General features: G+C 36.0%; 1 protein-coding gene across 3 annotated transcripts; it reads left to right on the top strand.

The window, feature by feature from the left end:
• On the top strand, positions 1–25,468 carry VPS26A (VPS26 retromer complex component A; the record flags this gene model as incomplete). Of its 3 annotated transcripts, none has more annotated exons than XM_082854233.1 (9): positions 1–70; positions 4,655–4,804; positions 11,347–11,422; positions 12,535–12,691; positions 13,331–13,495; positions 15,141–15,247; positions 18,696–18,764; positions 20,724–20,866; positions 23,730–25,468. In XM_082854233.1, the coding sequence occupies 9 exons, from the start codon at positions 62–64 to the stop codon at positions 23,841–23,843; spliced, it is 990 nt and encodes a 329-aa protein (XP_082710359.1). In that variant the 3' UTR covers positions 23,844–25,468. The 3 variants fall into 3 exon arrangements, with proteins under 3 accessions (XP_082710359.1, XP_082710358.1, XP_082710360.1); XM_082854232.1 differs by lacking the exon at positions 1–70 and adding an exon at positions 320–421; XM_082854234.1 differs by lacking the exon at positions 1–70 and adding an exon at positions 2,604–2,723.

The raw sequence follows: 25,468 nt of genomic DNA, 5'->3' as shown, positions 1-25,468 counted from the left end.
GCCGGGGCTGGGAGTTCTCCTGAGGGAAGAGGAGTGAAGTGTGGGGCACGCGGCGGCGGCGATGACAATGGTGAGTGCGCGGCGGCCAGCGCGCTCTCTTGCAGCCCTCGCCCCGGAGCGCGCGGCGGGACGGCCAACGGCGGGCCAGATGTCGCGGGAGGGGCTGCGGGGAGCGGCTGGAGGGGGCAGGCGGGCAGGGCGGGGGGGCCGGGTTAGGCCTGTTTGGCCGCCGCGGGGTCGGAGACTATTGGGCTGCGCCGCCCTTTCCCGGTCTCGGCGATGCCCGAGCACCTGCGGGTGGCGGCGCGTTCTCCTGGCCATGTCGGAGCCTCTGCCCGAGTTCCTCGATCGGTTGTGGGGGCCCTGGCTGGGTACTCGGACCCCGCCTCTGCGGGGGCCCGCCTCCCCCTCCCCTTCCAAGGTAGCCAGCCCCTCTGCTCCTCCCGGGCAGCCTCGCTTCCTTTCAGGTGGGGTGACTCAAGAATCCCCCAGTTCCGGACTCGGGGGGACTTGGTCACTCTCTTCCAGTGTTGATCGGGAGCTTGATAAAGTCCGTGATTGTTTTAGCCTGAATACGGTGATATTCTGCGATTTCCTGACCCCAGTTCAGCCTTGATGTTGACAGTTATAGAATGGGAGAGAAAAAGAGAAGGACGTTGGAGGGGAGGACGTTTTTAATGCAAAAAGCAGTAGTTTCTTGCGCGCTGTTTTAAGCGTTAGGTCTCGTTTCCCTCACCAAGCCATTCTGGAAACTTACCGCTTTGGGATGTTGAAATGGCCTAGGGAGCAGAGGAGGGAGGGAAATCTGAGTACTCTCACCACAGTTAGTGGGAAGCACCAGCGTGGGCGCGATGGCGTTTAGCTTTGTGTGTGTTGGCGATCTTCTCTAGATTTGATCTCACTTGGCTCATTTTATGGTAGTATTCATTTACTCGGTTCACTTAGCAAGCTTATGTTGAGCGCCTACTGTGTGCTCTCCTTAATAGTACCTGCTTTCCCAAAGCTCACCCGGTTCCGTAAACTGCTTGAGACTTTTGGCTTATAGACCAAGCTAGGTTTATTTAAAAAAAAAAAAAAAAGTTACTTTGAATAAATACATTTAAAGTCAGAAATCGAGTTGTTTTAATTTATAAAAGAGAGGACAGACATGTTCATTCTTAAACTTGGAACCTTTTCCTCTTTTTTTTAAACAAATAATTACAATACTTAGGTGCTCCCAGGGGCCCTGAGCAAGACTGAAACAGCCCTTGCTCTCTTGTAGCTTGCAATCCAGAGGGAGATAAACATTTATTTGTGTAATTATTTGTTTAACGTGGAAACAAATAATTACAGTTGTGATAAGAAGGAAGTATTGGGGGACCTTGCCTTGTCAGGGAGTTAAAGAAGGCTTCTTTAGTTGAATATAATTTGCAAAGAAAACTTAAAAGGTCCTCCTATCTTTTGCTTACATTTAAAATTATTACTTTTAATGAGCTTTTGAATTATGTTCAAGAGCAATTTTTATTTTCAAGTTACTCTTGAAACAAACACAATTGTAAAGCTTTATAACACTGAAATGGGCACAAGTGTAATAATATATGTATGAAAATTTGCTGTTTCATTGTTCGTGTATGCCCTAAGTGAATAAATTTTGAGAGCCTCTCTTCTGCCTCACCTTGAGTTGCATTTCTTTACAGCCACTGGATGTAGTGAAATTTCTTCAGTGAGGGCTAAAAAGTTTGTATTTTAACATATACATGTGTAATTTTGCTAGATGGTAATGCTCAGTGTTAGGTTTACAAATTATGTGAAAAATCTTAAATTAAGCTAAATTCAGTGATATGTAGTTTACGCTACGATTGGAAAACTGTGAGAACAATTGCTCTAATATTTAAGTAGTCATATATATTGCCCTCTAGTTATTTAAAGGCCACCTAAGAGTTTGAACCTGTATATTGTCTAGTATTGCTGCTGAAAATCCCCTATTTTGAATGCTCACTTGAAGATATCTTTTCTAAAAGAACTTGGTAGTCTTTCTTGTCAATGATTTCAAAACTGCCTTCTGTAATTTCAGCAGAAGTATATGTTAATATATCCTAACCCTCTTTACAGCTTTTATTCCTTTTCCTTCTTCTGGTCTTCACCATTCTGACCATTTTTTTCCTCTTTATATATCAGAAGTATTATAATTTGATTGTGAATAACTTTAAGAAGATTTTAATTTTGTGACTTTTTGTTTGAAATACAGAAGATGCACATCTTGAAATAAAAACTTCATTTATTTATTTGGCCACACCATGCGGCTTGTGGAATCTTAGACCAGAGATTGAACCCACGCCCTCAGCAGTGACAGCGCAGAGCCCTAACCACTGGACCGCCAGGGAAATCCCTTCCGTTTTTTTTTTTTAGAAATAAAAACTCTAGAAGACTTTGGGTAGAGAATCTTTCTTTCAACTCCTTCTAGAAGGAAAACAAGACAAACTTTTTTCTCAGATATTTTTCTCTCTGTTATCTACATGCACAATTTTCTGGAGGCTTTTACCAAGACTAGTTCATTTTTGATGTGTCTTGGTGTAAAAAACTGGATGTTAACCCAATGCTAAATTCTCATGACCTCATTAACTTAACCGTGTTAAAGTGCTGTAGTTTATCATCAACCTTTTGTTTTTCTGCATATGCTACACTAGGCTTTTTTTTATTCCTTCTGATCTCTTCCAATCTTAGTGTTTTGATTGTGTTGAAAAGTAAGTCCATTTTTAATTTTTAGTTATGAAATACTTCATGCATACAGAAAATAATAGAGGATAACACATAATTTTTACATATTTTTAATGCCTAAGACCTACATTTTTACATATAGTGTCAAAATAAAACTTATTGTTTACAATTACTAATTGTTGTTAATTGTGAAGTTTTATGTGACTTTTAAGTCTGTTTTATACCATTTTAATTAGTGGCAATTTTGATTTTATTTTATTTTTGATTATTTGATCTTTTAATATCAACTTTCAAATCCCAGTTCAGCTGTATGTGTTAAGTATATGTATGTGGGAAAAGTTACCTTAATATTTCCTTTCATTTGTAAAACAATTTTTATAGTTTTCAAATCTCATTTTCCTGCAACCAGCTCTAAGAATATTAAGGGGGAATGAGAAAATTAAATTTTATTTTCCTGCTTCTATTTTATAACCCGAATTTTGGACTGTCATGTTCTACCCTTTCATAATTGTTCCTCCCACAGCAGGCCCCCCCCCACCAGCTTTGCTGGCTCAGTGCTTTGCACATACTTGATAAATAGTAACTGATTTTCAGCTGCTATACATTCTCATATTTGTAACTCTTACGAGAATGTATACCATTTTGAGCAAGTTTTGAATTTAAAACTTGGGGTATGAAAGCTAACTAGGAAGGGACAGTGCACATGCCCTATCATTGATGTTTTTCATTCTAAGTTCAGAATAGTTTTCTAATTAAAATTGTTTGTCATTCATAATATTGCCAGGAAAGATTAAAACATCTTGCCAAAAGGAAAATTTGCTGGTTATGTCTTTGGAGTATGTCATAAGTACTAATCTGGCAATTCTTTGAGTTGATTTCATGAAATTATAATCCTTTTGTTAATAAAGGATTAATAAAAATAAAGAAGTGGGATTCCCCGGCCGTCCAGTGGTTAGGACTCTGAGCTTTCACTGCTGAGGGCCCGAGTTCTATAACTAAGATCCCACAAGCTGCGTGGCACTGCCAAAAAACAAAGAAGCAAGCTCAGAATTTCGGAAAACACTATCTCCTTTGATCATAGTGTCATCCTATGAGCCACATAGCCTTAGCAGGATCATTAGCTTGTTTGCTGTCCTCCTGAGGACAGAACTGAGCCTTAACCCAAGTTCCTTGCTCTAGATTTTGCTACTGCACCAATACTAACTTCCTGCGGGAGGGCTGGTCTTACCAAACATGCCTAGTTTTAGCTCACTTCTTTTGGGTATTCACAAAATTTACAGAAATTTAATTAGTCTCCTCCATTAGAGCCAGTTTTATTCCAAGGGCTTACTTACACAGTGTAACACATGCTGTTCAGACCTATATAGCAGTAGATTTTACCATAACTAGTACATTGTAATAACTCATGAGTAATTGGGATTGTATGAGTTTCATTATAGCAGTATAATGAAAGAACCTCATAGATGTATTACTAAAGGTAACCTTTCAAATCCAGTTGTTAGGATTAATTTTTTAGCCCCGCAGCATGCATGCAGAACTTCCCCAACCAGGGATTGAACCTGTATCCCCTGTAGTGGAAGCGGGGAGTCTTAACCACTGGACCACTGGGGTAGTCCTTTTAGATCTTTGGTATATGTTACTATTTGATTATTTATAGTGGTTACCTATGGAAATGATTGAAATTATAGCGTGTTTAAATTTGTTTTCTTTTTTGTCTTTTAATTTTATTGTGGTAGAAAACATATAACAAATATATCCTCAGCAAAATTTTAAGCATACAGTACAGCATTAACTGTATGCATATTGTATGAAATTTTAGTTTTGATGTAGTATTTGATATAAGTTGTTATTTCCTTGTGAATTCATAGATTAACTGTAGGTTATAGGTAATTAAATTTGAATTTAGAAATGTAGTGACTGACAAAACATAATTATGAACATTTTCCTTTTATTTCAGAGTTTTCTTGGAGGATTTTTTGGTCCCATTTGTGAGATCGATGTTGTCCTTAATGATGGGGAAACCAGGAAAATGGCAGAAATGAAAACTGAGGATGGCAAAGTAGAAAAACACTATCTTTTCTATGATGGAGAATCTGTTTCAGGGAAGGTAAATATTTTGTTTGGAGAATTACCTAGTTGTAGCGTATTAGAATTAGTCATGAGAATGGCTTGTGCTGTATCTAAATTTGAATGATTTTATTAGAGATGGAAAATTTTTTTCAGAAGGTCAGTTAAATCCTTGATTCAATAGAACATTTACAGGAAAGATTCTTAAACTGGAAGGGTTACAGGGGCAGAGTCTAAATTAAACTGTGTGGAAAATTTTGTGTGTTTGTGACTATGTGCATCTGTTTAACTTCAGACACTTTCTACAGTGGGGCTGTGATCCCCTCAAAGTTTGTTTCTCCTTTAACATAAAGTTGAGTTGTGGAGATTGGGGATAATTCTCTAGTATACCTTTCTAAAAGTTTCTTTCTCATTCTTTATAGCTTATCTGTCTGTACTACTGTCATTGTGCCTGTTGATCTCATTTCTTGATACTCTGTAGAGGACTTAAGTACATTTGGAACGTGTCCATGCATGGTCAGATACATTTATGATACCTTCTGTGGTTTAACTTTTTCCTCCTTTTCCTTACCAAGTGATGTATAAGATTATTCTTATACCTTATGGAACATGATTAGTACTCATTAGTTTGTGATACTGAAGAATGGTAATATCCTAGATAAAATCAAGTCATAAAACATTTGAAATAATTTTTCAATTATTTTCAATATTTTTGAAATATTAAGAGTTTCTCTCCCCTGCTTGTTAAGGTGATACATACACATGGTAGATAGTTTGGGAAATAAAATAATTATCTATATTCCCATCATATGGAAATAATTCACTGTTAAAATTTGAATGTGTTTCCTCCTAGTCTCTCTGCATTAGTTAATGTATGTGTAATATATTAAGCATAACTTTTCCCTATTATTGGATATTTAAATAGTTTCTACTGTATTTTTCAGACTGCTTGTAGTATATCACTGTATCTTTAGTAATACAGGCATGTTTTTAGTAATAAAACTTTAGAACATAAGTTTTTCTCCAAATTTCTGTAGGATAAGATTACTTCCTTAGAATGAATTCCTGGAAGTGAGTTGCTGGACCAAAAGACATGACTATTTGAAGGGTATCAATACATATTAACCTGGAGAATTTGCATCAAATCACATGTTCACTTAATGCCTTGTTTCACTCAGGGTAGTACTGAATATGGTCACTTTTTAATCTTTGCTATTTCTATAGGCAAAAATGATATTATTCTTTGATAGCATTTCTTTGGTTACTAGATAGGTTGAACTTAGGTTTATTAGCTATTTTACTGCATCGTCTATTCTGGTCCTTTGCCAGTTTACTTACTGATGTCTTAGTGTTATATTTGAAATAAATTTTTTGCTTTTCTACTTTACTCTCCCTTTAAAATGATGGGGAGAAAGAGAAGAGGCCTGGAAGAGAGCAGACAAAATCATTAAAAGGATGGAACATGTCAAACGAGTAAAGGAAGTAGTGTTGGTTCTGTAAGAAACTGCCAAACTATTTTCCAAAGTAGCACTACCATTTTCAGCAATGAATGAGAGTTCCTGTTGTACCACATTCTAGCTAGCATTTGATGATGTCAGTGTTCTAGATTTTGCCCATTCTAATAGTTTTGTAGTGGTATCTCATTGTTTTAATTTGCAGTTCCCTAATAATATGATGCTGAACATCTTTTCATATGTTTATCTTCAAATATATATCTTTTTTGGTGAAGTGCTTGTTCAAATCTTTTGCCTAATTTTCATTCGGGTTGTTTGTTTTCTTCTTATTGAGTTTTAAGAGTCGGAAACAGCCCTTTTTGGAAAACAGCCCTTTCTCAGATGTGGCTTCTGCAAATATTTTCTCCCAGTTTATGGCTTGTCGTCTTCTCATTTTTTCGCTACATGTGTAAATTTCCATTTCCCTGACATCTAATGAGGTTGAGTGACTGTTCATATATTTATTGGCTATTTGATGTCCTTTGTGAAATGCCTATTCAAGGCTTTGGGTTTTGGTGGGGAGTTTTTTGGGCTCATTTTTATACTCAGTTGACTTTTTTTCTTATTGATGTGTAGGATTTTTTTTTTTTTGGTATGTTCTTGATACGTGTTTCTCAATATAGAGTCCTTTGCATATGTATTATAAATATCTTTCTGGCTGGATTTTTCACTATCTTAATGGTATCGTTGGATGAACAGGAGTTCTTAATTTTAATACTCTACAAATGTTAGTGCTTTTTGTAACCTGTTTAAGATATCTTTGCTACCGTATGGGCATGAAGATGTTCTGTTTTTCCTATAATTTAAAACAATTTTACATTTCACATTTAGATCTTCAGTTTTTTGGAATTGATTTTGTCTTTGTGATATAGGAGTCAAGGCTACTTGTTTGTTTGTTTGTTTTTTCCCCACATGGATATCTTATTAACCCAGGACATTTATTGAAAAAGCCATCCTTTCCCCCACTACACTGCAGCATCACCTTTGTCATCAGCCAGAGGTTGTATGAGTCTGTTTCAACATCTCTGTTCTGTTCCATTGGTTTATTTGTGACATATACTTTCATTTTTTATTTTTTTCATTTTTTTTTAAAGATAGCTTTATTGAGTTGTAATTCACATACCATAAAATTCACCCTACTAAAGTGTACAGTTCAGAGGTTTTTACTATATTTGCAGAGTTGTGCAACTGTCACCACTATCTAATTCCATAATGTTTTCATCACCCCAGAAGAAACACCATACCATTAGCAGTAACTCCCTTGGTGCCATAAACTGAATGTTTGTGTCCTTATAAGATTCATGTGTTGAAACCTAATCCCCAGTGTGATATATTGGGGGGGGTGGGGCTGGGGGGTGGGTGGGAGATGATTAGGTCATGAGGGCAGAGCCCTCATGAATGGGATTAGTGTCCTCAGAGAAATCCCATGTGCACCTTCTGACATGTGAGGACATAGTGAAAAGACAGCCGTCTGTGAACCAGAAAGCAAGCCCTCCCCGGACACCAAATCTCCTGGCGCTTTGATCTTGAACTTCACAGCCTCCAGAAGTGTAAGCAATAAATTTATGTTGTTTTTAAGCCACCTAGTCTATGGTATTTTGTCATAGCAGCCCGAATGGACTAAGACACCTAGCATCCACTAATCTATAAATGTGCTTTCTTTCTCTGTGGATTTGCCTATTCTGGACATTTCATATAAATGGAATCATAAAATATGTGGCCTTTTGTGTTTGGCTTCTTTTACTCAGCATGATGTCTTCAAGGTTTATTCCTTTTTAAAAAAATTTTGGTAAAAAATATATATAATAAAATTTACCATATTAACCATTTTTATGTGTCTAATTCAGTGGCATTAATCACATTCACAGTGTTGTGTAATCATCACCATTATTTTTTTTTATAAATTTATTTTATTTATTTATTTTTGGCTGTATTGGGTCTTCGTTGCTGTGCTTGGGCTCTCTCTAGTTGTGGAGCAGGGCCTCCTTTTCGATGCAGTGCATGGCCTTCTCATTGCAGCGGCTTCTCTTGTGGCAGAGCAAGGGCTCTAGGGCGCACGGGCTTCAGTAGTTGTAGCACTTCAGTAGTTGTAGCACGTGGGCTCAGTAGTTGTGGCTCCCGGACTCTAGAGCCCAGGCTCAGTAGTTGTGGCACACGGGCTTAGTTGCTCCGCGGCACGTGGGATCTTCCTGGACCAGGGCTCATACCCGTGTCCCCTGCATTGGCAGGTGGATTCTCAACCACTGTGCCACCAGGGAAGCCCCCATCACCACTATTTTAAAAATTTGTTCATCACCCCAAACAGAAACTTTGTACCCATCAAGTAATAACTACTCTTTTCCCTTTTCTCCCAGTCCATGGATATCTCTAGCCTACTTTTTTTAAAAAATAAGTTTATTTATTTATTTATTTTTGGCTGCGTTGGGTCTTCGTTGCTGCTCACAGGCTTTCTGTAGTTGCGGCGAGGGGGGGGCTACTCTGTTGCGGTGCGTGGGCTTCTCATTGTGGTGGCTTTTTTTTTTTTTTTTTGTGGTGGCTTCTCTTGTGGTGCATGGGCTCTAGGTGCATGGACTTCAGTAGTTGTGGCATGCAGGCTCAGTAGTTGTGACTCACGGGCTCTAGAGTGCAGGCTCAGTAGTTGTGGCACACGGGTTTGCTGCGTGCATGTGGGATCTTCCGGGACCGGGGCTCAAACTGTGTCTCCTGCATTGGCAGGCGGATTCTTAACCACTGCTCCACCAGGGAAGTAAGTCCCTCTAGTCTACTTTTTTCCCTGTAAATTTGCCTGTTCTGGGCCTGTTCTATTTCATATAAGTGGTCATATAAGATTTGTCTTTTTGTGTCTGCCTCATTTCATGTAGCATAATGTTTTCAAGGTTCATTCATGTTGCAGCATGTATCAAAACACCATTCTTTTCTATAGCGGAATAATATTTCAGTATATATCTGTGTAGTATATGGATGTACCACACTTCATCCATTCATCAGTTGAGGACATTTCAGTTGAGGATATTTGGGTTTCTATTTGTTGACTGTTATGAATATTGCTGTACATTTGTGTGTTAAGTTTTTGTGTGACTATGTGTTTTCATTTCTCTGGTGTGTATACTTAGGAATGGAATTGCTGGGTCATACGTTAACTCTATGTTTAACTTTTAAGGGAACTGCCAGGCTTTTCCAATGCAGCTGCACCATTTTATATTCTCTTCAGCAATGTATGAGGGTTCCACTTTCTTCACATTCTTGGCAGTACTTATTATTGTCTGTATTTTTTATTGCCATCTTAGTGGGTGAGAAGTGGTCATAATGGTTTTGATTTGCATTTCCCCTAATGATGAATAATATTGAGCATCTTTTCATGTGCTTATTGCTGTTTGTATAACTCTTTTGGAGAAAAGTCTGTATATATCCTTTGACCATTTTTAATTGGGTTATTTGTCCTTTGATTGTTGAGTTGTAAGAGTTCTTTATATACTCTAGATACAAGTCTTTTGTCAGTTACGTTTTGCAAATATTTTCTCTATTTCTGTGAGTTGTCTTTTCACTTTCTTGGTGGTGTCTTGAAGTACTAAAATTTTCTATTTGATGATGTCCAGTTTACCTTTTTTAAAATTTCATTTCTCATGCTTTTGGTGTCATCTGAGAAACAGTTGCCTATCCAAGATAATGAAGATTTACACCTATGTTTTCTTCTAAGAGTTTTGTAACTGTAGCTCTTACATTTAGGTCTTTTATCCATTTTGAGTTAATATTTGTATATGGTGCAAGGTAGGGATCCAATTTCATTTTTTTGTATGTTGAGATTGAGTTGTTCCAGCATTATTTGTTGAAAAGAATATTCTTTCCCCATTGAATTGTCTTGGGACTCCTGAAGCATATACTTTTTAAAGTTAAATTTAATTGCCGTCTGTCAAAAAAAGCTACAGAGAAGGAAACAAAATTACCCATAAGCATACATTCCAGAAGTAACTCCTGTTAAGTTTTTTCTGTAGTTTAAAAAATATAATTGGCATTATACTTGTATACAGTTTGACCATGCTTCCTTCATGTGACATACCATGCACATCTTCCCACATCATTAAATATTCTTTGACCTTATTATTTTTATACTTTAATTATATCCATCATATGATGTACTACAATTTGTTTAATTATTTACTTGTTTTTCTGAGATATTAATTTGGAAGGCAAGTGACTAACTCATCCTGGTCACAGATATATGGAAGATATAGAAGCATGAATATTTTAATTATGTAGTTTACAGACAGAAGTAACTGAACTTCGGTTTTTATTGGTCCTTAATTTCTGTTGTCTTTTGAAAACACTATTTGGAAGAAAAGCTTTTAAGAGTCATGCTACCCATATTTTTTATAGTAAAGAATAAATCCGGAAGTATGCTTTTTGGTATGTTAGCTAATCCTTAAATGTTTCGAGTTTTGTTTTTAATATGTATGTACTTTATAGATATTTTGTCAAATTAAAATGTTTAAAATTAAGGTTTCCATTTGGCACATATGAATTTAGGGATTTTAGATTATATATTTAATTTGAAAAGTACGTAAGATAATCATACTCAAAATTTAAATCTTTAGACATTCTGTTTTTAGGATGAGTAGCAGACTCAGGGCAATAAGCATTGCTTTTAAGATCAGGAATTATAACAATATATTGTTGGTTATAAAAGGCTGAAAGTGATCTTTAAGATCAGTTCTTGGAATTAGTAATAACCTTACATTAAAATGCTGTTGTAGAATTTTTTAACTATTTGACCTGAAAACATATTTGAATAGTTGAAAGTTTTCCCTTTTATTGAGTCTTTATAGTTCTCCAGCTGTAAAGAAGGATTCCTTACTAACAAAGAAGATGCTTTAAGTGTACGTATAAGTAAGAGGTTCATTACTGATTGTATATGAGTAGGTTTTACCTTCTCTGGTGCTATAAGGTCTAGGTAGGATCTAGGTATGTGGTGGTGTCTCAGACTTCAGAAATGAATACCTGAAATATTTATACATTGTATTCATCTGGAAGCAATCTGCTAGTAGGCCTGCAAAGGATTGTTAACATGTCTTACAATTTCATGTTTTGGCAGGTAAACATAGCCTTTAAGCAATCTGGAAAGAGGCTAGAGCACCAAGGAATTAGAATTGAATTTGTAGGTCAAATTGGTGAGTTTTAAAATAGTATTACTTTTTTTTTCTTTTATAACTGAGTTTGAAGAGAGTTTAATTTGGCACTTAGCTTTATGGAAAGAAGGAATTGATTTTGCGTAATAAAAGAGGATTTATTTTATAAACATTAAATCATGTTTCTTTTAATTGTATTAAATGATATTTGACTAATCCTGCCTTTATTTGTGATTAAACTTAATTACTAAAAGTGAAAGGAGTTATGTAAGCTACCAGCCTTGAAAAATAATTCAAGTAAATTAGTTTACTCACTGAAATTTCCATCTGCCTACATTTTTCACCAGGTTTATTCACAATTAGCAGTGTCACCTTCATCCTTCACTTTCTAATTACCCATGCCATTTGTCTTCCTAACTTAGTGTGTACCTGTAGCCAGACTCACTTGTCAATAGAAAATTCCATGTGAAAAGGAAAAGTGTAATTTCTTTTTGACTTAGATCAACTTGTGTATGTTTCCATATGTGTATTTCAGAGACATTCTTGATTTAGTAGGAGTTAAACTGTATAAATCTTTTGGTACTGCAGATTCGGAAAAGAGAAAAGAAAATAGGTCCTAGCTTTCTAAGTTTTACTGTACATTTTTAAAGTATCAAAATTGGAATGGGTGGATATTTATTTACATGTCTATTTTGGATGAGATTATATTTAAGGGGCAAATTATAGTAATTAACTGATAGTTGATTTTAGTCTTTTGCATATTATAGTTTTATCAAGGTAATATATTTGCCTAACTAAAGCAAAACAAGACAATACATTTTTTGCCTAGAAGGGAGGAAGTTCAAATAATTGCTGGAAATATGTCTGTTAAAACATCTTCATACTGGGCAAATCCTAAATGCATTAAAGGAATGAATTCATTTTTTTATAATAGAAATTTTCATTTTGCTATGCTGCTTGAATTCTTTTATGCCTAAGTGGAGCATAATAGTGAGAAAGATAATGGAATTCAGATCATAGCTCTAGTATTTAAAGTGGAGACAAATCCAACTAATTCTTTTTGTAAAAATTATTTGCTTTGGAAGTAGAAGTTTGAGTTTTAATGAGATGGGTATTAAATATAATTGGTCTTTTTGCTTTTTAAAATTTCTTAGAACTTTTCAATGACAAGAGTAATACTCACGAATTTGTAAACCTAGTGAAAGAACTAGCCTTACCTGGAGAACTGACTCAGAGCAGAAGTTATGATTTTGAATTTATGCAAGTTGAAAAGCCATATGAATCTTACATCGGTGCCAATGTCCGTTTAAGGTATGAACGTGTATCAGAAACTGTAGACAGAATCAAAACCAGAAAGTAATGACTACTATTGAATGTCTTATTAGAACTTCTAATTATAATTTTGGACTGGAAGGCTTGAGATTTTTTAAATTCTGTCAATTTTTTTTTTTTTTTTTCTGGCTAATGCTCATCTGATATAGTAAGAGCCTTCTGTAGTTTTAGAGAATCCTATTATGAGAAGTTTTAGTCATACACTTGCCTGTATGAATCGTTCTTAGGTACTTCATTTGTCCTGTAAATGGAATTACTCTCTAAATCCATTAGTTTCCCAATGAATCTCATTTAGTGTATGGTTAAGAAGTGATCTAGAAAAAAAGAAAAAACAAACAAAAAGCAGTGATCTAGAGAGATGTCCTCAAGTAGGCTTGATGATGGTGCTTCAAATTGATCTAAAAAGTATGTACACTATTCTTAAAATTGAACTTTGTATTTTTTCTATGGTGGGGGCATTTATTTAAAAATTAAAACTTCTTCATGAAGTAAATGGAGTAAATTGATCCCTGAGGAGTTCCAGCAAGGAGAAAGCAGAGTTGCAGTTAATGTTTGCTTATTTAAAACACTGAGATATATCACAGGAGATTTAACTTGTCCTCTCCATTAATTTTGTAGGTATTTCCTTAAAGTGACGATAGTAAGAAGACTGACAGACTTGGTAAAAGAATATGATCTTATTGTTCACCAGCTTGCTACCTATCCTGATGTCAACAATTCTATTAAGATGGAAGTGGGCATTGAAGATTGTCTACACATAGAATTTGAATATAATAAATCAAAGTAAGTACCTTTCACAAACAGATAACATAAATGTTCAGGGAAAATTAAGAAATAAACCTTTTATGTCTTTGTAAATTGGTCAAGGTAAGGATAGAATCAACATTAATCTGATGTTAACAGACCAACAGAATCTCTGAGCTGAAAGAAACTTTAGGAATTTAGTTTTGTTTCTGACTCAGCGCAGATGTCTTTATTATTCTGTTCCTGGTAATTGACCATTTTTTATAGAGGATCTCACCATCTCAGAAGGCATCTAATCCTATGTCTCAAAAAATTTATCTTCTTGTCTTGAGATCATTTTAGCTGGTCATCTCTTTAAAAATAAGCAAAAATGCTCTTTTTCTGACTACATGAGCAATACATTTTTATTAAAAAAATTGACAATGTAGAAAAGTCAAAGGAAGTAAAAATACCACATATTTTCACCATTACTACTTAACCACTATTAAATCCTCATGTATATCTTTCCATGGGAGGGGGTATATATGTTTATATATGTTGTGCATTTTCAGAAATGGGCTCTTATTTTATTTATTAATGCCTTTTAAAGCTTTATTATGGAAAATTTCAAACATATACCAAAGTATATATCTAACAATATTAATAATTTCTTAACCTCGTCACATATTTAGTCAGTGTTCACTTTTCCCTAATTTACTCATAAATGTTTTGTCGCCATATGGTTTGTTCAAATCAGTATCCAAACAAGACTTGCTCAAATCCAGTGGATCCAAACACACTACATTTGTTTTTTTATTCTTAAATCTCTTTTAATTTATAGGTTTTCTCTTTTATTTATTTATTTTTCACTAAAGTTTATTGTTGAAGAAATGGATGTTCATTCTTTTGTCCCCTTCCTGTGCACTCTTCTGTTACATCATTTTTATTACTTGTCATGTCTCAGTTTATAGCACTGAAATTGTGATACACACGTGTTCAGGGTCTTAAATTATATTGTTGATAAAATTATTAGATAGTTTAGGACCTAAAACTTGTCACTGGAAGCCTCCTTTCAGACTAACATAATTGCATTAATCAACTCTTGGGATATTATTTTGAGATCAAACCTGGGAGAAGTTTAAAAAAAAAAAACCCTCTGGGAATTACAGGAATTCCTAGGTTTGCTACCATATTATTTCAAGGTCCCTGGGAAAAGTCTTTGATTAGTAGGTATTACAGCAACAAACTCAATTTATGGAGTCTCTCTTTGTGGCCAGGTGGTTTGTTAGCTGCACTATTCTAGCACTTGGAGTAATACTGACACTAAACCCATGTGTAGAGTTTTTAATGTTCAAAACATCTTCATACACCAAATAAAAATTTTCAGGCATAAAAATCTTAATTTTCCATGCTTAAGTTCTTTGGAAACTAAGTTAACCTCTACATAGGGACCAACAATTAATCAGGCTAATTCTTCCCTCTGAGGTATATCGATGGTCAAGTAAACTTTGCTTCCTTATTTTTATAGTAAAATGATGAGTAATTTTTTCAAAAAAGAACATTAAACACATGAATGGTCAGAATGGTATTCTTAAATAGTAATTATCCTACAGATATCTAATAAAGCCTTTCAGGACATATTTCACTCTTTTTGTTTGTTTTGTAAACTGATATTTAGTAAGTGACAAATACTCTTTCCCCAAAGGTATCATTTAAAGGATGTGATTGTTGGAAAAATTTACTTCTTATTAGTAAGAATAAAAATCCAACATATGGAGTTACAACTGATCAAAAAAGAGATCACGGGAATTGGTAAGTTGAAGAGTATTTGAACTGAAATTCATTTTAGTTGAAATTTTGAAATCTTAAAATATTGTTTAAACTTAAAATAAATATCCACCTTGGAGACTAACTTTGATACTTAATATTGCTGGCAGTGAGTTACTCATTTATGTTTTTAAAAAAATTAATTTTGAATACATAATAAATTCACATGGCTCAAAAATAAAGTGTGAACGATTATACAGTAAAAAGTGTCCTGTTTATGTACTCCAGCTACTCATAGGTGATATGTTTGTAAGTTTTAAAATCCTTTAAGTATTTATCCATATACCTGCAAGTGCCTCTACATTACACCCTCCCCCTTTTTTTAGTTAAGTGGTTATATACAATACATACTTTAGAGTTCTTTACATATCAATGTGTGGAACACTTCCTCATCTTTCTTACAGTATTCCATTCAATGGGTGTACTAGCTATTGGTGGACATAACAGGTTGTTTCTAGTCTTTTGCTATTATAAACAATGCTTTAGTTAATAATATCATTTCACACATGTGTTGGTTTGTGTGCAAGATAAAATCTTAGAAGTGGAATTGCTGTTTCCAAGAGTATATTCATTTGCAATTTCAATTCATATCAGTTTCTCCTCTTTATGGACTGTACCAGTTTGCATTACTACCAGCAATGAATGTAGGAGGGTGCCTCTTTCTCCCTGTATTCTCATAAGCATGATGTTATAAAACTTTTAGCTGATCTCATGGGTAGGGGGAAAAGTTTAATTCATTTTTCTCATCTGAGTGAGGGTGAGCATCTTTTCATGTGTATAAAAGCCATTTGTATTTCTTTTCTGTAAACCACCTATCCATATCCTTTGCCCCATCTCTATTGGATTATTAGTCTTTTCCTTTTGATGTGTAGAAACTCTTTATATATTAGGAAAATCAATCCCTTTTTCTTCTGTTTTTTTTTTCTTTTTTGGCTGCATTGGGTCTTCGCTGCTGCGTGCAGGCTTTCTCTAGTTGCCGCGAGCGGGGGATACTCTTCATTGTGGTGCACAGGCTTTTCATTGTGGTGGCTTCTCTTGTTGTGGAGCATGGGCTCTAGACACATGGGCTCCAGTAGTTGCAGCATGTGGGCTCAGTAGTTGTGGCTCGCGGGCTCTAGGGCGCAGGCTCAGTAGTTGTGGTGCACGGGGTTAGTTGCTCCATGGCATGTGGGATCTTCCTGGACCAGGGATCGAACCCATGTCCTCTGCATTGACAGGCGGATTCTCAACCACTGCACCACCAGGGAAGTCCCCCTCTTTCTGTATTAAGAGCAGCAAAATTTCCCCAGTTTGTCTTGCTTACGGTGGTTTTTGCCATCTAGAAGTTCTTGATGTTTATTTAAGTCAGATTTATCAGTTTTTACTCTTATGGATTCTGGGTTTTATACCTCAGTTAGAAAGGCCTTTTTTACACTGAGGTTCTAAAAATTTTCTGTGCTTGATTCTACTAAAGTAATACACTATAGTTTAGGAATTTTAATTAATTAAAATTAAATTTAATTAATTAATTAAACTTTTAATTCATTTGGAATTTGTTCTGATGTAAGAGATCAGCTATGGATCCAACTTTACTTTTCTCCAGATAGCTGACCAGTTGCCCCCAAATCTTCTATTGGTTCATAACTGCTTTTTTTTTTTTTTTTTTTTTTTTTTGCGGTACACGGGCCTCTCACTGTTGTGGCCTCTCCCGTTGCAGAGCACAGGCTCCAGACGCGCAGGCTCAGCGGCCATGGCTCACGGGCCCAGCTGCTCCGCGGCATGTGGGATCTTCCCGGACTGGGTCACGAACCCGTGTCCCCTGCATCGGCAGGCGGACTCTCAACCACTGCACCACCAGGGAAGCCCCATAACTGCTTTTTAATTTTAATTATTATTATTTTTTTGGCCACGCCATGTGGCTTGTGGGATCTTAGTTCTCTGACCAGGGATCAAACCTGTGCCCCCTGCAGCGGAAGTGCGAAGTCCTAAGCACTGGACCATCAGGGAATTCCCTGATTTTAATTAATATTTAGATTTAGTTTGTTCCCTTTAACTTTGCTGGTTTTCTGCTAAAAAGAATTTTAGGCAACACTTTTTAAGAATTTATAATTGGTAGTCATGATTTTAAATATCTGTAATTTCTTAATCTCCATTTTTCACCTGCTAATAAAAGTTAAAGTGATTAGGGACTTCCCTGGTGGCACAGTGGTTAAGAATCCTCCTGCCAATGCTCAGATGTGGGTTAGAGCCCTGGTCCTGGAAGATTCCACATGCCTCAGAGCAACTAAGCCCGTGCGCCACGACTATTGAGCCTGCATGCCACAACTACTGAAGCCTGCGCGCCTAGAGCCCGCACTCCCCAACAAGAGAAGCCACGGCAATGAGAAGCTTGCGCACCTCAATGAAGAGTAGCCCCCACTCGCCGCAATTAGAGAAGGCCCGTGCACTGCAACGAAGACCCAAGGCAGCCAAAAATAAAATTAATTAATTAATTTAAAAAAAAGAAAAACTGTCTATGGTTTAGAGAATAAAAAGACAAGCCACAGACTGGGAAAAAAATATTTTAAAAAAAGTTAAAGTGACTTAAAGATATTAAAACCAAACTTCAGGTTCCCATTTGTTGTTTAAAAAGAAATTGTTTATTTAAACATTTTTTTCTAGTTATAAAAATTATATTCAGTTCTGGGAAATTTTAAATAAAAAATAATTTGTACTCATAATCCAGAACAGACCTTAGCCTTTGCATATTATATATTTTACAACATTGGGATCATTACTGTGTTTTAGTGTACCTTTTAAACTTATCTCATTGACTGTTTAAAAGAACTGTATGTATGTCAGGTATTTACTTTGATGTTTTGTCTATGTTAAAGTTAACAAGAGAAAACATTTTGGGTGTTGCAGAGAAAACTAGCATGTCAGTGCACTGCTATGCATTGATAGTTTCTATTTTAGCAGATATTAGAAATGATAGAAGGAAGTCTGTGAAGATTATTTCTGAACTGTATACAGTTGACCCTTGAATAACATGAGGTTTGAACTGCATGGGTCTACTTATAGCAGATTTTTTTCAGTAGTAAATATTACACTACTACATGATCTGCAGTTGGTTGAATCCACAGATAGGGAGGAACCGTGGATAGGGAGGAGTGGAGGATACAGAGAACGGACTATAAATTATACACACGTTTTCCTGTGTGTACGGTCAAGCGCCCCAGCCCCTGCAGTTTTTCAAGAGTCTACTGAATTACCTTTGGGAGGAAGGGAGTGCGATCTTCAGTTGGGTGGTAAGTAAGTGTAGATCAAGAAATAGAAAAGAATGATCAACATTTTCACAAAAGGGGAAAGTAAATTAGTACTAAAATAATGTAGTCAGAAAATAGGAAGAAGGTATAAGTCTGGAGATCATATTCTAGCAGTATTTAAATTAATATCATTTACATTATTGCACTAGGACCCAGTACCACAACAGAAACAGAAACAATCGCTAAATATGAAATAATGGATGGTGCACCAGTAAAAGGTAATACACTTTTCATTTACTTTTAAGTTACAGGTAGTGCAGATAGCACTGTTCGTGGCAGATTAGTTTGAAAGTATTTATTCATGTGAATATATCTGTGAATTCTTAAAATGATTCTTACAATGATTTTTAATATTATCTTTGTATAAATGCTGAGAAGACTATAGTAGTACTTTCTAGTTTGAAATAAGGTTTAATTTTTTACTCAGTTTAAATTTAGAATTTAGAAGAGACATTTATGGATATCTCTTCCCTAGTTCTGAATTTATAATATTTTAATTACCTTTTGTTACAGTAGTTTCTCTCTGTAAATCTTTTTACTCATGCTGAACATAAGGTGCAGTATAATTGAGTATTCATTGTGGGATTTTGGAGTTCTTATATAGCCCTCAAGAAAATAAGCAGTTCCCTTAGTAGATAATTTTCAGTGTCTAAGACAATGAAGCCAGTATTTATCATTTTAAATTTATGTCTTTGGGTTTTTCTTACTCTGTTAGTAATTACTTCAAAGAGTAGTTACCATTTACTGAGTACCAACTATAGATGAGGCATTGTATTCTCAGGCGCTGTCAAGTTCCCTACCACACTTTGAGTTAGGTAGTGGTAACCCTTATTTTATACATGAAACTGAGATGTAGAGGTAAAAAACTTGTTAAAGGTGATATACTGTAGGGGAGGCAGAACTTTCCCTCTACCCGTCTTAGATTTTCAGCTGGAATTCTTTAACAAAAAGATCAATAAGAGAAAAACAGTTGATTAATGCATGCAGTACACATCACCCAGGAGAAACCTCAACAAAAAAGTAACTCAAAGCTGTGACTTAGAATTTCAGCCTATATAGCATCTTCAAAAGAACAATAAATTTGGAGAGAAATGACTGGGCAAAGGAAAGCAGTTTAGGCTTCCCAGGGCGGCAAACTACGGGCAGGTAAATATGTGGGAGAAAACCAATGGAGTAGGCTTGTTTGCAGATTCCTCTGGTGCCATCCCCGGCCTGAAAAAAGGCTGTCTTCAGTAAAAGGAGAATTTATATCCTGCCTTTAGGCAGAACAGGGGATTCTTTTCTGATTTTACTGCTGCTTAATTGCCTTCAGCTCAAAATAATCTGTATGTCAAAGACGAATATTTTTCGGTGACATATTCTGGTTTCCTTCAATAGCTAGTCATTGCATGGTTGGAGTTTGAGTCCAGGGGTTTCTGACTCCAGGACTCTTGTGTGTGTACTCTTGTGTTATGCAACATAACTTTGTAAAATTCCAGCAGCCACAAATTTTTATGTAAAGTGATGGGTTGTACATCTTTAAGGAAATAGATATACATAAAAAAACTATTACATAAAAAGGATTCAAAGCAGAATATGCAAATAATTATTCTTAGAAAAAGAGAAGCCATGAGAATCTGAATAGCAATCTTTTTGCTATTGCTTCATTGCTAATGAAGGAATGTCATCATTCTGAACATGTTTGTTGCTTTGGGTGAATTAGTAATAAGTATTCAAGAATTCATACACATGATTAGAAATTATGGTACAGATGAAACAGATGGTTAAGTGACTTGGCCAGAGTTGGGATTCAAATCCAGGCATTTTGGCTCTAGAGCAGTGGTTCTCATCTAGGGGCAATTTTGGTCCCCCCTCCCCAGGGGACATTTGGCAATGCCTGGAGACATTTTTGGTTATCATATTTGGGAACTGCTACTGGCATCTTGTGGGTAGAGGCCAGGAATGCTGCTGAACTTCATACAGTGCATAGGACCTTATCCATGACAAAGAATTATTGGGCCTAAAATGTCAATAGTGTCAAGGCTGAGAAACCCTTGTCTAAAGCTTTTGTTATGCTGCTGTCTTGTGAGGAACTGAAGCATTAATGTCTTCTCTATGATGCTTAGTTTTAGGTGTTATGTAACTATTGATATATTTAATCATCCTTTAGAATTAAATGGAAATTGCTTTTCTTTCAGGTGAATCAATTCCAATAAGACTGTTTTTAGCAGGCTATGACCCAACTCCAACAATGAGAGATGTGAACAAAAAATTTTCAGTAAGGTACTTTTTGAATCTAGTCCTTGTTGATGAGGAAGACAGGAGGTACTTCAAGCAGCAGGTATGGTGCCACCCAGATGTTATTTTGTTCTGTGGCAATTCCAAAAACACCTGGAAAGCAGCCACTTTTCTAAGCTTTATTGTACTGAGCAAGTGGGGGTTTCTAAGTAAGTGAAAACACTGACAGTATGTTATAGAAGTAAGCATGAATGGAACTATGTTGTAATCCATCTCTTCCCGGTCATTATGCAGGACTCCAGAATGGGCTGTAATTTGGCAGGGCTTTTGTTTTGTTTTGTTTTGTTTTTTTTAAATTTAATTTTGCGGCATGCGGCATCTTAGTTCCCCTGCCAAGGATCGAACCCGCGGCCCCTGCAGTGGAAGTGATGAGTCTTAACCACTGGACCACCAGGGAGGTATCAGGGGTATCAGGCAAAGAGAGAGAGTGTATAATTAACAGAAAACTTAAGTAATAGTTTGACAGTAATTGGGAAGAGAGAAAAGTTACTCTGCTAATGCTGCCATAATGCTGTATAATTAAACATAGGTGATTTATAATTTCAAATTAGATTATATGAAATTTACAATTTCCAAATCAATTACATATTGTGGCCCTATTGAGTAAGTATATGCTTCCCACGGGCATTCATTTGGATGTTTAAATTCTGCTATGTTGGTTAGAAAACAAACAGCCTGCCATGACTTTATGAAGCAAGTAATTTTAATTTTATTTAATTTTATTTTTCTCTTGAAACCTTTGTTTTTTATAAAAACAATACCTGCTATTTGTTTTTAAAAAAAATCAGGCAATAAAAAACAATGAAGTAAAAGGTCAACAAAAATTCCACCACCATTGTGATTAGTTTTCTAGACAAATTTGTATATGTGCTTTTAGATCATTATTATGCATATTGATCTTTAATTTGTTTTTTTCAGTCAATAGTATCTTGAATAGCTTTCCTTTATCAACAAAGATTTCCTTTATCACTTTTAATGACTGCATCAACTTGATGGATTTGGGGGTTTCCATTTTTCCATAATTAAACAATCTTCTTATAAATGTTTTTGAGATGACCCAAATCTAATACTTTTTTTTAAAATCTATGGCTGCGTTGTGTCTTTGTTGCTGTGTGCGGACTTTCTCTAGTTGTGGCAAGCGGGGGCTACTCTTCGTTGTGGTGCACTGGCTTCTCATTGCAGTGACTTCTCTTCTTGCGGAGCACAGGCTCTAGGCGTGTGGGCTCCAGGCGTGTTGCGGCTCGTGGGCTCTAGAGCACAGGCTCAGTAGTTGTGGTTCACGGGCTTTAGTTGCTCCATGGCACGTGGTATCTTCCCGGACCAAGGATTGAACCCATGTCCCCTGCATTGGCAGGTGTATTCTTAACCACTGTGCCACCAGGGAAGTCCCTAATACTTTCTTTTTTTTTTTTTTTTTTTTTTGCGGTACGCGGGCCTCTCACTGTTGTGGCCTCTCCCGTTGCGGAGCACAGGCTCCGGACGCGCAGGCTCAGCGGCCATGGCTCACGGGCCCAGCTGCTCTGTGGCATGTGGGATCTTCCCAGACCGGGGCACGAACCCGCGTCCCCTGCATCAGCAGGCGGATTCTCAACCACTGCGCCACCAGGGAAGCCCGCCCCTAATACTTTTTAAATATAAGATGTTTATCATAAAACTTGTTCTCATTTGAAAATCAATTAAAAGCCTTTGGTGAATTTTGAATAAAAGATAGTGATTAGAATGGTCTTCTGTATTCTGAATCAGATTAATAAATATTTGAATGTCAGTTGAGCGTTCAAAACTAAATTAGAAATTATTCTGGAAAAAAAAAGGAAATTATTCTGTGTTGAGTACTGTAATGAATACAAAAGCTACCTTTTTAAACATGGTTTGTCCTCAAGGCCCTCACATTGCCGATATGTGGAAAGAGAGAGAGTGTATAATTAACAGAAAACTTAAGTAATAGTTTGACAGTAACTGGGAAGAGAGAAAAGTTACTCTGCTAATGCTGCCATAATGCTGTATAATTAAACATAGGTGATTTATAATTTCAAATTAGATTATATGAAATTTACAATTTCCAAATCAATTACATATTGTGGCCCTATTGAGTAAGTATATGCTTCCCACGGGCATTCATTTGGATGTTTAAATTCTGCTATGTTGGTTAAAAAACAAACAGCCTGCCATGACTTTATGAAGCAAGTAATTTTAAGAATTTAGAAGAGATCTCAGGATGTATTGGTTAGGGTGAGACTTAGATAGGCAGAGGAAGAGGGATTTGAAGAATATCAAGGGGAAGATGGAGGGAAAGTTTAATTTGAAGTGCGTTAGACGCAGAGAGTAACTCAGTTTGGCTGGTGGGGTACTGGGGTCTAGGTAGGGAAGAGAGTGATGTTGATAAATTGGATAAAGGTTATGGAGGGCTTGAATGCCGGGTTGGAGATTTATCCTGGAGGAACTGAGAACTATTGGAAGAGTCATCCAAGCAATGTTTTAGACTAATCTGGAAGTGACAGGAAGGATAGCTTAGAAAGGGGTATCAGGCAAGGGAGGGAGAGCCATCTACCAGGAAGCTATTTTAGTATCTAAGGTTGAAGTGACAAGGGCTTGAATTTGGATAAGGGCAGTGGAACAACAAACAAAAGGTAGATTTTAGGAATTCTTTAAAGCCATAATAGCTAGGACTTTGTGCCAGATTGGATTCATGGTGGTGGCATGCATGGGTGCTGGTGGGAGCAGAGTTGCCAGAAGGGGAGGCCCAAGATTAGAATTGGAAGAAGGTGAGTCAATAAGGAAAGAGGAGGGCTTTTGTAGGGAAGAAGTTAGTTTTGTTATGGTTAAAATTGAAGTGGCATTATTTCTATGGTGAAAATATAAGGAATAATATGAGGACATTAATTTGTTGTCTTGCATTTGTCTTCTAGGAGATAATTTTGTGGAGAAAAGCTCCTGAAAAACTGAGGAAACAGAGAACAAACTTTCACCAGCGATTTGAATCGCCAGAATCGCAGGCATCTGCTGAGCAGCCTGAAATGTGAACTGAATAGGAGAAAAAAAAGAAAAAAACTCCTATATCTGTTGAGATTGAAGTTCGGCAGGTTAAAGATGGTCGCAGTGTGTAAGGCGGGGAAAAGGCCAAAACCCCATTTATTATAGTCTTCCTTTATCTTACAGTGCTGAGTTTATTTTATGACATAACTAAATGTTCTTCATGTATATACATTTAAAAAGTGCTTTCTTTGAAACACTGGAACTTTCTTAAACTGCCGTGTTGTTGTTTTTTTAACCACACACTTTCATTTAATGATAAGCACTCAGCTGTACATCAGCATAAACATTAAAGATTTTCATGTGAGTAGGTTGGTATTTTGTAATTTTGCTTTCTTTCTGCATAATGTTGATTACAAATTCTTTTATTCTCCTTTTTCATGCTAATGATTACCTCTTATTCTCTACACGCAAAAAATTAAACATTTTGTGTTCAAATAAAATTAGAAAAACCTGAGTGGCCCTTAATCCTGCAAAGATTTAAAACATGGCATCTCAGTATTTTTGAAAACTACATTTTTGTTTTTCCATACGTGTTCGAGAAATGCATATGAGTGTTTCGCTGTAGGTGCCTCTGAGTCTACCATTTCATGGCTTCCTGAATTTTGTTCTCTTTGAAGTCTTCTGTGGTGTGAATATTAAATTTTTTTCCATAAGAGATTATGTGGCGTGTCATTGCAGCTTTTTTTGGGGGGGGTACCATATTAAGTAACCATTTTGCTACTACTATCAGATAGGTACCATGGTATGTTTTCTGCAATGTGGAGTTGACTCTGTGTTGGCATTTTAGTTTGTTAAAACTATATAATTTTTCCATAAATACTTTGAAAAAAATTTTTTTTGATTTAAGGAATCTTTTTAGCACATATATGCAAATATAATTTTCTTGCAAATATTCTCTTCCCTTTTCAGGGGAAAATTTGAGGATGGGGGACTCAGGAGAACTGGTGAAGTATGTAGTTACCCAAATCTCGACAATTTCATGTTTGTTAAATTGGAAAGTTGACTAGTTCAAACTCAAATTTAAACCAGTTCATCCACTGTTTAAATTTTTTTAATATTAAATTCAAGTATTGTTCAAAGCCTCTGAAAAAGAAGGTTGTAGTCATCTGTTTTTATGCTATGCATGGGGTCTGATCGCAAATACACTAAATGTGGGGTGTAGGAACTAAAATGAAGCCTGTTGTGTGAAACTGCTTTCACTTACGGTTCATTGGTTTTTGTACCAATATTTTTTTATACACTTCAGTGCAAGTCTTGTCAGTTAACCTTACTTTATGGGTAAGCTAAGTAACCCAAATTACATTTCTTTAAGCCTGTTTTACTACTATGGCACTTTGAAAAATGGTCAGTAACCAACTTCTTAACTGGCAAAAGGTTCCAGGTACCATGTGCTGGAGCATCTATTTTAAATGTGGATATCTGTGAATGGTAATGTTTTCCTTCATGTAAGTGCCTGTTCAGAGTTTCAAAATTTTAAAATGCCAAATATTTTCATGGTCACTTGCATGTAGTAATCTGGAAAATATTCAAAGAAAAATTGAAAAACAATTGTATTTAACCAGCCTCAAATTGTGCAACCATGATGTATAATAAAGAATTTGAAACATACTGA

The sequence above is a fragment of the Leucopleurus acutus genome, assembly GCF_964270905.1.
Source record: "Leucopleurus acutus genome assembly, chromosome: 14".
Classification (NCBI taxonomy): Eukaryota; Metazoa; Chordata; class Mammalia; order Artiodactyla; family Delphinidae; genus Leucopleurus; species Leucopleurus acutus.
Note: the sequence above shows the minus strand (reverse complement) of the source record. Positions and strands in the feature narration are given on the sequence as shown.